The 15,636-nt window shown below is 39.9% G+C and overlaps 2 protein-coding genes across 2 annotated transcripts; both read left to right on the forward strand.

The window, feature by feature from the left end:
• Positions 1-3,161: 3,161 nt before the first annotated feature.
• On the forward strand, positions 3,162-4,034 carry LOC122670392 (nucleolin-like). Its single transcript, XM_043867245.1, has one exon. The coding sequence runs from the start codon at positions 3,293-3,295 to the stop codon at positions 3,827-3,829; it is 537 nt and encodes a 178-aa protein (XP_043723180.1). The 5' UTR covers positions 3,162-3,292; the 3' UTR covers positions 3,830-4,034.
• An 8,421-nt stretch (positions 4,035-12,455) lies between these two features.
• On the forward strand, positions 12,456-15,417 carry LOC122671109 (protein AUXIN SIGNALING F-BOX 2-like). The gene is made up of 4 exons (XM_043868207.1): positions 12,456-12,488; positions 12,543-13,045; positions 14,054-14,549; positions 14,635-15,417. Exons 2-4 carry the CDS (start codon positions 12,594-12,596, stop codon positions 15,403-15,405), a joined length of 1,719 nt encoding a protein of 572 aa, XP_043724142.1. The 5' UTR covers positions 12,456-12,488; positions 12,543-12,593; the 3' UTR covers positions 15,406-15,417.
• Positions 15,418-15,636: the final 219 nt, after the last annotated feature.

Consider the following 15,636-nt stretch of genomic DNA (forward strand, 5'->3'; position numbering starts at 1 on the left):
CTGACCTATCTTGGAATGTAATATTCCTTTGTCTTTCGCACTCTGATATTATTGTATTTTAATATTGGTTTATGACTGTGAGTTGGCCACTGCATCGAGATCCTGGCGGTGAGGTGGGATGACGCGTGTCACCCCAATCATACCCTGATATTGTACTTTATCCCTTGTCGGGATAGGGGTGTGACACCAACTATGATTGAAACAAAACAGGAATTGGTGTTCCTCGAGGGGGGAGACTTCTACTCCATATCTTGTGTTCCAGGCCACAGGGAGAGCATCTATTATCGCTTGTCGGCGATAGGGTTTGCCTGCGAGGACTAGGCCGATAAGAGTGTTTTCCCAGGTTTAAGTAATCTCCGCCTCTATTTCGTCATCGATAAGCACTTCGGCAGGTAGATCCTCTGGTGGTTGGTGATGGGGGGACTGTGGGGATAGTGGTGGTGTGGATTCATGGTGGTGATGTGGGGCTTGGGTGAGTTGGAGGAAACTGGAATGGTTCGTAGAGGAGGACAGCGGAGTAACCATGGTGGCCGGAAAGCTCAGGGATGAGTGGACTGGCTTGCGGAGGTTTCCGATGGTCCTTATGTAATATGAAGTTTAATACTTACTTCATTGCCTTATCTTGCGATCCTTGCATACATCTATACATATATAATGCATAAATTTATGTGTGTTTTTAAATATATATAACTAGGGTAAAAGTTATCTTAGTCACCAGGGTGTCCTCCACCAAGGTTTATACTCAGTCCATGTAAATCCATGTTCTATACCAAAAAAAAATCCCTATTCTCTACCAAATGTATATATTTTTTTTTATGAAACCTAACAAATGTATATTATTAATATACATTATACTTTAGGACTCAAGCTCAAGCTCCGGGTTGGTTGTGGACTTTTACTAATTCTGGCATTTTACTATGCGTCTTTTGAGATCCTTTTGGTAAAAAAAACAGTGGTTATGATAGGGGTGTCAACCGGTTGGGGTTTGTCGGGCTTAACTGGACTTCACCATTTCCCCCTTTTACTCTATGACCATGGTTCAAGATCTTGGTTTCCTAAGTTTTAGAGATGAAACCTATATGTACTACTGTCATATTTTGACAATATTTCAGAAATTTTGATAATTTTGACCAGTTTCTATCAATTTTAAACAATTTCAATGAACTCATTCTTGACCATTTTCAGTAGTTTTGATCAATTCTGACCAGCCCATGACATTTCGAATTTGCCCAAAAAATATCAGGTCTCCACTGAAAACCTGGGACATCTTGGTTTCTTGGCTGGTCAAAATCAATCTCGGCACCAAGCACCAAGTTCTTGAACCTTGATTGTGACCGTTAGAATAGGTAGGCAGGAATGGACATATTTATAAACCTTAAACGGGCTACTGAACCATTTAGTCGGGCTTGAGTTAGATGTGAAATGGTAGCCAAGTCAAATCTAAAGTTATAATAACCACAATTATTACTTGGGGTTAGATTAGGAATTTTACTTGGGTTAAACTTGTAGGGCTGAGTCAGGCTCTTAATTGATCGGTCCTGGTTGGGCGACCATTTGGGTAGGACCTTGCATCGAGAATGATTGAATAGTATTCGATTCGGGCTTGAGCTCTACACGTTTAAGAAATGGGTCGGACCAGCTCTAATTTTTTTTTCAACCAAGCTCGGTCGAGCCAGCCCATGCGGACCTGAAATTGATACCCCTAGGGTCCAATTAGGGGTGTCAATCGATCGATTCAGGATGATTTCGGTTCGGGTTGAATAGGCTTCAATGCGGGAAAGTTGAATTTGAAAACAAACATGTAAGGAAAGTTCTTTTTCGGCTCAGTTTGGTTTTGGGTTGTATTGGGGTCGGTTTCGATTTATTCCGATTTGGATTTGGTTTAACATACATATTTATGCAAAACTATGGAAATCTGATTTTTTTTTAATGTTTTCGGGTTGTTATTGATTTTTTATCGAGGTAGATCGGTTTGGTTTTGATTTCGATCCGATTTTTTAGGCTGTTTCGGTTTCGATGTGCGGTTCTTTCGATTTTTGGGGTTGTAATACCCCAATCTAAAACATGTCTTATAACCCATCGGTGCAATTCGGTCCAATCCATTTCGATTCGGTTTGAGCTGGTTTACCCGATTTGGTCTCAATTTTGACACCCCTAGGTCTGATATACTCCCTAAGCTTAAAATATATTCTATGGCATCGATGTAATCTCTCTTCCACCCGGACTGCACTATTAGCCATGCCAACCCTGAATCTATTTTGCATGTTCTTGTACAATGCTCCTTTGTTGCATGATGGAGCAGACTTCCCTCTTCTCCATAGCACTATGAGGGGCTTTGACATCCTTGTTGCTGAGTGTCACCAAGCTGTGCTTCTTGTGTAGTTCGATCTACTCCCTTGCTCCCAGACAATGCGTGGTGGAGTGAGGACCATGAATTTGCAGTCTAAACAGTTTACTTCCCTTACGTGGAAAAAGATCCTGTGCAGTCGTAGCGGGAGCTGTATAGGTGCAGCACCACTAAACGACAGCAAAACTAAGGGTAAGGTAGTCATTTTATAGGTGGGTACCACCTAGGCCCTACATGTGAAATGATCACCCGCCCCCTGTATTTGGTGTGGTTTTTGTACTGCCCCTATGCAGCTCCCGCCACGGCTGCACCAGAGCCAAGTGCCCCTTACGTCTCCCAGATTGAGAACTTTGCATTGCTTCTAGTCTTCTACCAAACCTTGAACCTTTGACCTCTTGGTTAGATACATGCACAACAAAACATTGAAGTTTTGAAGGAAAAATATCCTCTACAGTGCCTAAATCTTGCGGTGCCTTGCAGTTTAGGTCTGAGAGCTTGAAACATGAAAGATGTGACATCCAACGGTGCTGAACTCGAAAAAAAAAACAAAAAAGAAACCGAGTCAATCAAGCTCGCACTATTGAATGAAGCATCTTCCGCGCCGAATTGCAGAGAATTTTAATCCAATTCTAAAGAGGTTGGTGATTGAGAACCACTTCCCTATGAATAAATATATATGGGTTGGGTTGGGCCGGGCTTGCCTAATTGAAAAGCCCATCCAAAACCTTAAAAAAATTCATGCAGTTGCGGCATGAAGATTGAAGGGTGCCGTCGTAAATTTAGTTCCAGTGCACATAGGATGACACCGACACGGACACTGTGACGCAATGCCCTAACATAAGCGGTGCGCGAAGTGAAACACTGCCGGAAGTTTCTTCCCTACCATGCCTGGTACCGCCACAACCCTAGTTTCACTCGGATAAGCGGCACGTCGGAGATAAGTTCATGGAAGAACCTCAGAAGGAAACCCTGGAAGAAGCTCCTTTGAAACGAAAACCTGATCTTGAATTATTCGACGAGGATAATGATCGAAAGAAAGTAAAATCTGAGGTTTCTGGTGATGATCCCCCACTCATTGAAGAGAAATCCTGCAAAGATGTGTCAGGAGAAGCAGACGGTGAAAACGATGAAGATGACGATGAAAGTGACGACTCCGACGAAGACGATGAAGCTGTAGACCAGGATGGTGAGCATTCCAACGGAAAATCTGTGATTGATGCTAAGGGTAAAGGAATCATGGTTGAAGAAGAAAAGGGGAAAGGTAAAAATTTGAAAGTTGAAAATGGAAGTGACGATGAATCCGCCGATGAGCGAGATCTCTCTGACGAAGATACTGATCTTTCCGATGACCCGCTTGCGGAAGTCGATCTAGAAAACGTTCTTCCTTCAAGGACGCGGAGGCGGGTCGCTCAGCCGGGTGCTTATATTGTGAATGATCTCGGCGGTGACGATGACGATGATAGTGACGATAGTGATGTGTAATTTCAAGAAGGTCAGTTACTCTGAGCCACAACTGTCTTAGATTTTGGAGGTCCTGGTGGAAAATTGGAGATTGAAATCTACTAATTCATTGTCCAGAATACAATGTGGTATGATTAGATACATGATATAGCTCAATTTAAGCGACATGGTTGATTTTGCTTTATTTTGTACCAGTTGAGACCGAACTTTGCTTCACAGTGCTTAATCTCTTCTTCTTCCCCTACCCTTCTTTTGGCCTCAAATCACACTCTATAATACTCCCTACTTACTTGTCATGGAAATGATTTTTGTCTCCCTCAAGTTGGGATTTACATCAACATTGGTGTTGCTTAGCTTAGGTTTCTAAAGCAGAAGAACCGAGGAATGTCTGGTTTGAACTTTGAAGGTTGTTACTTGTATACTCTTTCTCCGTTTGCTTCTGGTAGATTTTTGATGAATGATCAGACGATTTCTAAACCGTATCTACACTACAGAGTATTCATCTCCATTCATATTTTATTTTTAGACATTACCAGAACCATTTAATAATTTAAAAACTGGATTTTGCTGTGCTTTAGTATTTTAGTTCACATATATCGATCTACTCACAAGTGCTAGAGGAGCTGCTGCTAGATGTGCAACATGATCATTGTTTTGAAAATTGCCAGTGACAGAAAACTCGAAGTTGTAAGCTAGAAATGTGATTTAATGATACGGGTTGCAATTGAAATTAAAAGATTTCATTTTGGAGGCTCAATTCAGTTACATGTTTGGTAGAATTATTGCTTGCAGTCCTGCTGCCTGAAGTAGGCTATTGAATTTTTTTTAGAAGGGGGATCTCCTCACCTCGGTTGTCCAAATTGCTGAAGAACAAAGGAACTGTTGTTGGAAGTCTAGATGTACTTTGGCAGATCATCTTATTAGTGAGTTAGCTTTGATCCTTTCCAAATTACTTTTATTGAATTAAGTGCTTTAAGCTTCCCCATTTGACTGGAGCGAATCAATAACCTTCCATAGCCTCTCTTTGGTCCTTTTGACCACAGGCATATTAGTGACTTTTAGGGATTGATCCTCATAACTGCACCAATTAGACCTTCACCCTGGATCCGGGATGAACTGTTCTCAAGTTTTTACTCTCTTTCTAAACTTCCTAGCCTGCGGCTATGAAATGCTAAAAGATTTAAAGGTAAAATATCAAGAAATGTTAGTCTTGCATATTCTATGACCCAAATTGATGTTCTTGGAAGTTGGGACAGTTTATTTGCCTTGAAATTTCTTGTAGATGAGGACTCTGGATAATTGCAGGAATCATCGGTGCTTATCTGAAAGCACCATAAAGTTTTCCACCCATTGCCATTAGTAGTAGATACTCTCTCAACCCACAGAATGATTGATCTTTTATTCACTATTTCTAATAAGACGGTTAGGTTCCTTGACACTGTACTGCATACTAGGTTTTGGTTTATACATATTTATATATCTGTGTAGGAAAAAGCTTTATTAGTTTTGACAAGCTTGTTAGGAAGAAAACAAATGTTTCTCGGTTATATGCATCTTAAAAAGAGAAATGAAATTCTCATTGTTTACTCTATTGATCATTATTAGAAAAAAAAAATAAAAAAAATTCCTCATAATCATTTGTTTTCCCTATGTTTACTACTGTATTTGTCAATATCTTTCCCACCAAGTACTGTGAGAGGATCCTTCTGAAGCCTAATGATTTATCATATTAAGCCATAGCTACCATTTCAAACTCAAATGGAAGGAGATAAGATTGACTCTCCATTGTTACAGTTGTTGCTGTGGTTAATATTCTAGGAATTTTTGCTAAAGTCTGCTGTGAACCACAAAGTCACTCCGAGACTAGAACACACTATTGTCTACCTATGTTCTAAAGATAAAGTTACTCTCTTTATATCTACCCAAGAAGCTGTACATGAAGAATATATTATAGATTTATAGCACGGAAGAGTTAAAGTACGCCATAGCATTTGGGAGTACATACATAATAGGTTTACCAGCCCCTAATTATCTAATTTGTCTGTTGAGTCGCTTAATCTAGCCGTCCAAGGAGTGATATTCACAGTGCAGAAAGAAATATTGCATGTGTAATCAGGTTCGTTACCTCCATTGTTCACTTTCCGGTAGCCCAACTATCTACCGACCAGAGCTTCCTACAATTAGGATTTATTTGCCTTTGACATCGTCTTGTTATTGGCTCACATCCATGGCTGGGGAGTGTGTTCACATCCAGCAATTACCAGTGCTTGTATTTCCTGGTGTCATATCTGTGGTGAGACATTGATCTTCATCTTCCATCTTAAAAAGGAAACGTCAGAGTAAGGGCTTGTGTAGCATAGATCTAGCCTATTGGTGCTCAAGTTTACAAATACCCTGTCATGCTCACTTGAGCATCTGTTTATGTCCTTGATTGATGGTCCTTTGGAGTTATGGTGGAGCCTGGTATTCTTGCAGAATATGTTATACCCTCCATGATTGTCTAGATTGGCAAACTTCATGGAGAAAAGTGGTTTTGTGATCTGGTTGTACTATGCAATTTCTTTACATTATAGGTTTTTTGCCTCTGTGTTTGTGTCTCCCTGTGCGTGTGTGCATGTGTTCCTCCTTACTATGGAAATGTTGGCTTAGGATTTGTGGTCTGAAGCCCTTTACTTGTGAATCAATCTCAATTGTTGTCACTGTTCTGCCTGAAATAGAAAATTCTCTCAATGACTTGCAATTTTCTTTTAGACTTGAGACTTTCATTATCCTCTCAGGTTCCCTGCCCGGTACAGTTGTCCGGTTCCTCTCATAGGGGGGGGGAATGACGACCTAACCCCCTCTGTCCGAGTGAGGTTAAGTCATCATTTTTACCCCCTATGAGAGGAACCGGACAACCGGACCGGGCAGCGAACCTGAGAGGAAAAAAATTCGAGACTTCGTATGGTAAGGTGGCTACAATAAGGGTTTCGTAAGCATGAACTCATCCGGATCAGAATTGAACCTTGTATGGAAACTAGGGCTACGGATCTAAGCACTTATTCTATGGTCGATCTAGACTGATCCAGACCCAGTTCGGAATTAGCTGGGATCGATCCGGATCCGGATCTTGATTCCGTGTTTTTGAACCCTGGCATCAACCCACTGTAGTATGCAATTTCCATAAATCTCTGAAAGGTTTTGACACATGAAAAAATAGAAAGGGAAATGCAAAAGGCTGCATTGGAGTTATTTTATTGGGTGTTCATGGAAATTCCATACAACAATGGGTCGACAATACAATTTTCCTTAAAAACATAGATAATTGAGGTGAGGCAGTTTTCCAAAGAGTGGGATGTGGAGGCTGGAGAGGATAAGCCAAATCAGGTCCATAAGACTAGGTGTTTGGTAGGTTGGTTCTCTAAGTGCATCCAAACAAGGGCCAGGCCCAGGGCCAACCAATAGCAAGGTAAAGTGGCAATGACCAAAGCGCCAGGCATGTACTGAACTGAAATAGTTTATAAGGTTGTGGTTGGTATGCATTCTTAGAATAGATTTTAAGTTTAGATGTTATTTTGATGCAAGAAAATAGAGAAGAATCGGGATTCAGAATCTATCGGAGAATACATATCAAACACAGACTAATTAGGAATTATTTATATAGGATCATTGTAGATAAAAAGGACATTAGGACCACAGGTTGGCCAAATTCATGATTCTCCCCGCACGCATGCTAGGTTTGGTACCAAAAGTTTTCCAAGGACTGCTTAATCTGCATTACAAAGCAGACATTCTTCCAAAAATTTAGGCATATATATATATATTTCTCTCGCTTTCCCTCTAAAGGACCTTTCTTTCTTTAACAGGAAAGATGTAGTCTATTTTACATCTTCATCTCTTAATTCCCTTCTCTGGTGAAGATGGAATTCGATTCCAAGATCTTGCCACAACCACTTGAGACTCTTACCAACCCTTCTTCATATACCTTCACATGATGGGGATTGGGGGTTAGAGGAGTTCTGGAGTTATTTATATGAAAGTTAACACCCCCCCCCCAAAAAAAAAAGAAGAAGAGTCAGGTGATCGGTCCGATGTTGATTCTAATTGTTTTTTTTTTTTTTGGGTGCAATTCAAGGGTCCACCGGCCATCAACCTCAACAGGACCTCACAAGGAGGCAATGAGGGGACCCACAATGGGTCAAATATGGTACCCAAAGGCTCCACTTCTTGGAAAGCAATTAAATGTGGACTAGGTGTCGCTAAGGAGACTTGAACCACTGATCAAACGCCTAACGCAGTTCTCCCAAGGGAGTAGCGAACCACCAGGGCAAGCCTTGGATCGACTTGATTCTAATTGTTTAAATAGTGCTCTCTCTCTCTCATATACATGCACACACCATTCTTTGCATTTCACATGCAAGTGGAGCCCATAATTTTTTGGGGGTGTTTTCTACCCGGTAATGGAGGTTACGCAGGCAAGCTAGAGCCATTGAGCACCCCTTATCAGTTCAATCTAGGGGTGCAAGTATGGCCTCGTTGGCCCGAACCTACCTTCAGCCTGAGTAGATCCCCTAGCCCGGAGGGCGGGTTAGGTTGGGTTGGACCAGGGTTGAGGCCTCGGGCTAAGCCTGACCTTGTTTTAAGTTACACTATAAAAAATATATATATTGATATAATATATTTTATAAACTTTAAATATCACATACATTTTGATACATAATATATTATATATGAAAATAATAAGTGATTTAATATATTTTATTATTATATTATTTTATGTAAAATTGATCATTTTCTCCCCTGGCCCATATCTATCCCTTCCCCTCCACATAATGAGGGTCAAATAGGATCAGCCTGGCCCGACCTTGAGGACAAGTCAGGGTTGGATTTTTCAGGTCCTGAATCAAGGTCGGGCCGGGCCTGGGCCTGGGCCTAACTATGAGGATTCAGGATTGGGATACAGTTTTTAAAAGCCCGGCTCAATCCAATCCTGTTGCAGCCCTAGTTCAAACAATAGGAGGTAAAGAGGTCATTTCTTTAGTGATGATAGAGATAGAGAAGATGGGGGGGGGATTTTTATCGTCTTCATTTGTCTGTCCCTCCATTTCCTCCATTTCATCTAATAGGAGGCGAGTGGCCCTCACCCAGGTAGTGTGTTGGGGCAGGGGATGGGTGATCATTTCAGGGAGCTAAATGTGTCGAACAAGAAACATTCTCCCATTTTATAATCAAAACCCCTTTCCTCTCTCTCTCTCTCTCACACACACACACGCGCGCACTGCGCACACATTCATTATACCACTTCAGCTTTATTGTGATTAGTACGCCAATCCCTCATAAACTTTGATTAATGGCCGACACATCTTTTTTTTTGATATATTGATTAATGGCCGACACATCTTGGTCGACTTTGCAAGTTTTCGTCGTCATACATAGGAACACCAGTGAGTTTTAACAACAGTTTATCCAAAAAATAAAAAAGTTTTAACAACTTGGTCCCGCATATGCTCACACTTTAACCCCTACCTTTAGAGTACAGATAATAAACCAATCTATAAATCATACCCAACGCCATTAATTTATAAAGTAATATGCAATGGTCCATGCATGATCAACAGAGAAACAATTTAACCTCTACGCAGGATTCTCTTCCCACAAGTTCTTTTCATTTTAGAGGAAAAAAAAACCCGCTAACTTGCAAGTTTCAAGATAATCTCCACTCAAATCGTCTCGATTTAGATTCAATTGGTTCTTGGTACTCTTATGGTTTCTTCCATCCTTAGAAAGTTGAAACCAATTAATAAAAGGTAAGGATTAAGATTTCCTTCACTCATGTTGTATTCATCATTAACTCCCACTTCTATTGTATTAGGTCAAAAAAACCTTCTCTAATCCGAATTAGAACCCATAGTTGAAGAGATTTTCTCTTCATCAGGATAGCAAAGCTATCTATACCGGATATCTTTGGGATCTCATAATCCCATGTACTTGAGCTTACCTTTCACTTTTCATAACATGACATAGACTATTGATTGTTTCGATATCCTTGATACTCGATACAAATGGGGAGTATCAACAGAAAAAAAGAAAAAAAGAATGCTTTTTGAATTTGCGCCTGATATTGGTCTTATACAGATTGATACCAACCGATCCATATCGATATCAATGGTGACCGATAGGCACTGGTATCGGTACCCAAACCTTTGAGTATAATAGCATGCATGTTAAGGGTGAATCATTGGTAGCAGCACAAGCGCAAAAATAGCCATACTAATCTGTTTTTTTATTTCTGGGAACTAAAAAAGAGGAGAAATCTATTTGTTAATTCCGGTTAATTTTTTTATTCCTGGGAATGAATCGGGACCAAAATGTAGCTGAGAAATAAAAAACAAAGAAGCTCCATTTAGGAACTTCTCTATTCCAAAATTAACACATTGAAATAGGGCTCCACGGACTCGAGTCTCATCTCCACATGACTCCAACGGCATCTTCTCCAACAAAGTTCATCGCGGTAAGCTTTGGTTTTTTTTTTTTTTTAAGTTCTATTCTCCATCAACGGATTTGTCTCTGTTTTTTATTTTTTATTTTTTAAATGTTCCACCTTTTGTTTTGTTATTGAAATCTTATCAATATTCATTTCATGTAGTTATGGCCCAAAGGGAGAAGAAACTTGAAGAAGAAGAAGAAGAAGAAGAATAATAGAAATAAATCGTTACATTTGTTACATCGACCTCTGATATGCGGATTGAAGGAACAAAATGATATATTTGAAATAAACCAACACCACATACCAGACATGCCATACCAGGAGGATTGAAAAGCGGAACATTAGAATATTGCTCTCCACGTTCTAAAAACAGAACCCTTAGAAACAAAACTTTTCCATTCAAAAGGTGGACTTCTAGAATTTGGACATAATTCGTTAGCTGTGATGGAGATATTCAATTTGCTATTTCTTATCTAATAATATCATTCGTACGCTAAAGAAATTTGCAGATCTCCTGGTATAGTTTCAATTTTCTGCCCAGGCAGATATTATCTACTTTTATGAGTGTTTCCATCGGTTTCAATTGATACAATCAGAGAGATTAAGACACAGATAACGGAACAGAGAACATCACACTTCAAGTTTAATCGATGGAAAGATCTACAGTAATAGAGAGCAAACAAACAAAAGATAAGAATATGGGACAAGAATAGATACCTGCGGCCTGGGTTAGAATAAAATAAATGAAAACTTTTAAAATTGCCCTCTTCTCATTTAATTATTTTAAAATTTATGAAATTCGATAAAAATACTATTTAATTGTAAGAGTATAAATCAAAACGGTTCTATCATGAAAAGGAATCAAAGCTATTATTATCTCCTAAATAAGAGAATAATGAAAAAAAAGAGGATGGTTAACCCATCGTCTTAGGGTTTTTGTATGTTTTAAAATATATTATTTATTCCTATTTTCTCCCCCTACGGGAATTGGTGGAAGGAAATTCAATCAAAATAAATAAAAATAAAATAAAAAATAGATAGAAAAAATTATGTCTCTTCTCAAAATGATAAATAATGTATGTAAAATAAATTTAAAACTTACTTATCTTGATAATTTTCATGTTTACACGATGGTGTATGAAAACTTTTCCCTGGATCTAAAAAATTATCCCAAAATACAAATCGAGTCAGAATTCGTTTTGACCCACAGATAATAAGGACATCTGCATGATGAGTCTTTTACCAAAAAAAAAAAACTGCTTGCTGGGTCATATACCCATGGCTCAACATTCAACGGTGAAGATTCCCCAACCAGTCCCACATACGTGATTTCCACCCGTCCGATCTAGGGTCTGGTTGACCTAACCATGGTTAGTAAATGTGGTTGGAATCTTCACTTTAATCCGAGTTGGCTTTTAACACTAGAGTGTTTAGATACTCCTCGAAGAGATCGAGTATGAAAAAAGAGAAGAAAAAAAACAAGATAAGAATGAGTCAGTAACTCAGTCCAGTCTAGTTGTACTACTTACTGACTGTAGTGAGAGATTGAGATTGAGATTGAGATTGAGATTGAGAGGGGCTTCTTTCCTTGATCAGGGAGGGTTCCTTCCCTTCCCTTCCCTTCCCTTAATTTTGTAAATTTCTTCTTTGGGGAGAGAGATAAGCTTGGATTAAGATCTGATTTTTTGTTTTTGTTTTTTTTTTTGTTCTTTTCTCTTTTAATGGAAATTTTCAAGGCTTAGAATCTGATCTATGAATTTCATCACTTGCTGAGGGTTTGTCATCACCGTAATCATCACTTTTTGATTCATGGGTGATCACTTGAAAAAGGAAGATCTCATTTCCCCAATCCTATCCCCCACTAATTTTTTTCCACGGAGGTTTTGCTTTCATTTCCCTTTTCTGTGTGTACTGTGTAGATCTAATCTAATCTACGGAGGGGATTAGAAGAAATTTCGTACTCTGTAAATCTTGTTTTCTTCTTGGTCGTTTTTTTGTCAGATCTAGGCGGAGCTGTCGCTAGATTGCATGATTTTCTTTTCAAGATCTAATTTCTTTTGTATAAAAGCTCGTTGAATCGAGGCTTGGGAGGTTCCAGTTCTCTTCAAGATCTAATTCTTTTTATATTGTAAATGTGCTTGTTGAAGGCTTAGGAGGTTCCAGTCTCCAGCAATTGAACCTTTAGTCTTCCTCTCTTTTTCTTATTTATCTGTTAGGTTTTTAGGTTTACGAAGCTCAGTAGTCTATGTCCTCTGTAGTAGCTGACTCTTGGAGATACGTCTGGAAAGTTTTTCTTTCTTCTTCTTTGGGTGTTAAAGGATGACTTATTTCCCTGAAGAGGTTGTAGAACATGTGTTTGACTTCCTCACGTCACACCGTGACCGGAATGCGGTGTCTCTTGTCTGCAAGTCTTGGTATAGGGTGGAGAGATGGAGCAGACAGAGGGTTTTTATAGGGAATTGTTATACCATTAGTCCAGAGAGAGTAATTGCGAGGTTTCCCAGGATTAAGGCTCTTACGTTGAAAGGGAAGCCGCATTTTGCCGATTTCAATCTGGTTCCTCATGATTGGGGTGGTTTCGTCCATCCATGGATCGAGGCAATGGCTAAGAGCTATCCGGGGCTTGAAGAACTCAGGCTTAAAAGGATGGTGGTCTCCGATGAGAGCCTTGAGCTGCTCTCTCGTTCCTTTCCGAACTTTAAGTCTCTGGTTCTGGTTAGCTGTGAAGGATTTACTACAGACGGCCTCGCAGCCATAGCTGCAAATTGTAGGTAACATCATTTATCACTTTATTTTTTTCCTTTTCCAGCGATCTTGTAGTAACTGTTATCTTTTGATCTTGGATTTTCTTTTCATTACGGCTTCTTTATAGTATTCAATTTGACCTGTTCCTTGATTTCTACCTCGCAAATGATAATCAAATCTTGGAATGATGCATGAATTCTGTAAAGGTGTAGCCCTGATGTGATGATCATCTAATAATTTTAGCCATCTAATTTGAAAATTAGTTTATCGCTTATTGTCCTCAAACCCATATTGATTTATAGTTTGGAGCATTCGCATGCTGTTGGGACTTCAGGCTTTTGGCTGGTTTGTTGCACTAGTGTACCCTTGGATGTCTTATGGCTGCTTACCGAACCTGACCCCTCCCCCTTCCACACACACACACACACGGCTTTTGGCTGATTGGTTGCACTAGCGTTTTCCTTGGATGTCTTATGCCTGCTGATCGAACTTGACCCCTCCCCCTTTCATACATACGTTTCGGGTACGATGTCTTGTATTCAGTCGCTTGCATCCCTGTAAACTACCTGTATAGGGTTTCGCTATTAATTTGTAACGAGGGATCTTTCACTGTAATCAATCAGAGAGAGATGTGAGGACGAGCATCTGTAACCCTATTCTCCATTGATAGTGGAGCAGATCTCATCTCACTGTAGACGTAGGTAATCTTGCCGAACTACGTAATTCTTTGCATTGTGTGATTGTTTGTTTGTGGTTTCCATTTCTTTCTGCATCGTTCAAGGTTCTGTTTTCTACAACACACAGAAAAGAAGAAGAAAAGGAGATATTTTATACTAATTTCTGCTTGTTTTTTATCTTCTTGTGCTAATATTTAGTGCCATGACGTTCAACCTTGGAGGATATTTTCACTGTGAACTACGAAAATTTACCTTACTCTTTGCTGATGATGAACATTTTTCTTGTGTTTGCTCCTTATATGTCGATATCGGAGAGAGGTGCACTGAGATCTTGTTGTTTTCTTTTCAAACATGTAGGGTTCTTAGGGAACTGGATTTACAAGAAATTGAAGTTGAGGATCGCAAGGGACAGTGGTTGAGCTGTTTCCCCGATAGCTGCACATCACTGGTATCACTGAATTTTTCATGTCTCAAAGGAGAAGTGAATTTGGGTGCTCTTGAGAGGCTTGTTGCTAGAAGTCCAAACCTCAAGAGTCTGAAGTTAAACCGGACAGTACCATTTAGAACTCTCTACACAATCCTCTTGCAGGCACCTCAACTGGTGGACTTAGGCACAGGGTCTTACGTTCATGAGCCTTATGCAGAGCACTACGTGAATCTTATGAATGCTGTTCTCAATTGTAAATCAATTAGGAGCTTGTCTGGGTTCTTGGAGGTTGCTCCTCGCTGCCTGCCTGCAATTTACCCCATTTGCTTGAACTTGACATCCTTGAACTTGAGCTTTGCACCGGGTATTAAGGGTAGTGTACTCATCAATTTGATTCACCAGTGCCGGAAACTTCAGCGCTTATGGGTTAGATATCTTAACACTTGTTTTCTGAAATTCCACCTTGTTTTTCTGTATATTGTGGTAATCTAAGTTTTGGTCATACCTGCAGATATTGGATTGTATTGGAGACAAAGGGCTAAAAGTTGTAGCTTCTACTTGTAAAGAACTGCAGGAACTTAGGGTGTTCCCATTTGATCCCTATGGTGGGGGAAATGAAGCTGTAACCGAAGAAGGCCTCGTTGCCATATCTATGGGTTGTCCAAAGCTTCAATCTTTGCTATATTTTTGCCTCCAGATGACAAATGCAGCCCTCATTACAGTAGCGAAAAACTGCCCCAATTTCACCCGCTTCAGATTGTGCATCCTTGACCCAAAGAAACCTGATCATTCGACTCTGGAGCCGCTGGATGAAGGATTTGGGGCGATTGTTCAGTCATGCAAGGGCCTTAGGCGGTTGTCACTTTCTGGCCTTCTTACGGATCAGGTTTTTCTTTACATCGGAATGTATGCTGAGCGATTAGAGATGCTTTCAATTGCATTTGCTGGGGACAGTGATAAGGGAATGCTGTATGTTCTAAATGGGTGCAAAAATCTCAAGAAGCTGGAGATACGGGATAGCCCCTTCGGTGATGTTGCACTTCTAACGGACGTAGGGAAGTATGAAACAATGCGATCCCTTTGGATGTCGTCCTGCGATGTTACACTTGGTGGCTGCAAGATTCTTGGGAAGAAGATGCCAAGACTCAATGTAGAGATCATAAATGAACACAATCAGTTGGAACATAGCCTCAATGAGAGTCAGAAGGTGGAGAAGATGTATGTTTATCGAACCTTGGATGGACCCAGGATGGATGCACCAGATTTTGTCTGGACTTTATAAATGCTAATGACATCTATAATTTATCTCGTTTCTTAATTGTACTTTATGCAAGTCATATGATTTTATGTCAAGAGAAAGATGGTAAATTTGGGGCCCAATTTATCATTGGAAAGTTTGATTGAGGGATCATTGTCTCTGTAGAAACTCCAATGCTGTTCTTTGAGGAGTAGAAGGAAAGTGGAATGAATTATAAACGATAAGGGTAACCGTGGCTTTAGGTATTGGTATTGG

This window comes from Telopea speciosissima, chromosome 8 (assembly GCF_018873765.1).
Source record: "Telopea speciosissima isolate NSW1024214 ecotype Mountain lineage chromosome 8, Tspe_v1, whole genome shotgun sequence".
Taxonomy (NCBI): domain Eukaryota; kingdom Viridiplantae; phylum Streptophyta; class Magnoliopsida; order Proteales; family Proteaceae; genus Telopea; species Telopea speciosissima.

What these genes read in the sequence shown, in the direction of transcription:
- LOC122671109 (XM_043868207.1), top strand. Translation starts at nt 12,594, where the DNA reads ATGACTTATTTCCCTGAAGAGGTTGTAGAACATGTGTTTGACTTCCTC. An exon ending in GCCATAGCTGCAAATTGTAG is followed by an intron (nt 13,046 to 14,053) that starts GTAACATCATTT and finishes TCAAACATGTAG; the next exon opens with GGTTCTTAGGGAACTGGATT. An exon ending in GGAAACTTCAGCGCTTATGG is followed by an intron (nt 14,550 to 14,634) that starts GTTAGATATCTT and finishes TCATACCTGCAG; the next exon opens with ATATTGGATTGTATTGGAGA.
- LOC122670392 (XM_043867245.1), top strand. Translation starts at nt 3,293, where the DNA reads ATGGAAGAACCTCAGAAGGAAACCCTGGAAGAAGCTCCTTTGAAACGA.